The 1,243-nt window shown below is 61.9% G+C and overlaps 1 protein-coding gene across 1 annotated transcript in view; it reads right to left on the bottom strand.

The window, feature by feature from the left end:
• TINAGL1 (tubulointerstitial nephritis antigen like 1) overlaps window positions 1-1,243 on the bottom strand; it is a gene marked incomplete at its 5' end in the record, with an annotated part of 6,615 nt that overhangs the window by 459 nt on the left and 4,913 nt on the right. The window contains 2 exons of the mRNA XM_005428311.2: window positions 532-657; window positions 1,104-1,149. Of these exons, the coding sequence (XP_005428368.1) occupies window positions 532-657; window positions 1,104-1,149 (172 nt within the window). The remainder of the gene's footprint in view (window positions 1-531; window positions 658-1,103; window positions 1,150-1,243) is intronic.

Below are 1,243 nucleotides of genomic sequence, written 5' to 3'. Positions count from 1 at the left end.
ACGGGGGGGGGGGCTGACCCTGCTCATTTCCTGCCCCCGGCATCTCCCCAGGGCCAGGCCGAGGTTGGGGCATCCGCTCCAGGAATAGGGGCAGGAATATTTAGCCACGGCAGGAGGAAGGAAACACGGACACAGGGCAGATCCATCCCCACCCCGGGGGTCTGCACCTCCAAAGCCCCCCTCTTCCAGGGTGCAGAGCACCGCACTTGTGTCACTTGTGCCACCAATCCCCTCCCTGCCTCCTTTCCCAGCTCGGGGGCATTTTTGCCACCCTGAATGGGATAGGGAATGGGATAGGATGGGATGGGAAAGTTGTGGGGTGGGATGGGACAGGACAGGATGGGATGGGGCAGGGTGTTTTGGGACAGGATGAAACAGGAATGGGACAGAATTGGACAGGATGGGATGGGGCGATATGGGACAAGATGAAATGGGAATGGAAGAGAATTGGATGGGGTGGAACACAAAGGAGTGAGGATGGGATGGGATGGCTCACCCCCCTGTGAGCCCCCCCAGGCCACCCCCAGACCTACCCAGTGATTTTCACCGAGTGCGTCCCGTGCCTCTGGTGCTTCGGCCCCTTCCCCTCGGCCACGGGCGTGTGCTGATAGATCCCGCTCTTGTACATGAAGAAATCCTCGTGCACCTCCAGGATGGCTGTGGGGATGGCCAGAGGGCTTGGGGACACTGCCACTGTCCCGAGGGAAGGGATCTGTGTCCCCCTGGGTGGGGGATTTGGGCACAGAGGGGCGCGGGGGCATCGAATTCCAAACGGAAGGGGAGGCAGCAGCCGGAGCCTCCCTGGGGCATTGCAACAACACTCCCGGGAGGTTTCAAAAAGCACAAATAAAGTTAAACAAATGCAGCTGCCATGCCAAGGCGGTGATTAAATCTCAGGAGTTAATGAGCAACCCAGTGCCCGCTGGGGTGGGCAGCGTGACGGGCACTGGGGCACCACTGCCCGGGCACGCGGGGGGAGCAGCTCAGGGGGGTTCTGGCTGCCAAAACAGCTCCCCCAGCCCCGACAGAGAGGTTTTCCCTCCCCTATTTTGTTCCCCCAACCTTTTGGGGTGCACAGAGGGGCTCCCCTGCCTCCCCCGTACCTTGCACGGGACCGTTCTCCAGCAGCTCCTTCATGATCTCCTTCTCCTGCAAGCACAGAACAGGGTGGCACCGGGTGGCACCGGGTGGCAGCGAGGCCGGGACCCCCGGCACTGCCCTCCCCACCCGCAGGGATGCAGCA

The sequence above is a fragment of the Geospiza fortis genome, unplaced genomic scaffold (genome assembly GCF_000277835.1).
Source record: "Geospiza fortis unplaced genomic scaffold, GeoFor_1.0 scaffold289, whole genome shotgun sequence".
NCBI lineage: Eukaryota > Metazoa > Chordata > Aves > Passeriformes > Thraupidae > Geospiza > Geospiza fortis.
This window is presented reverse-complemented; position numbering and strand designations above follow the sequence as displayed.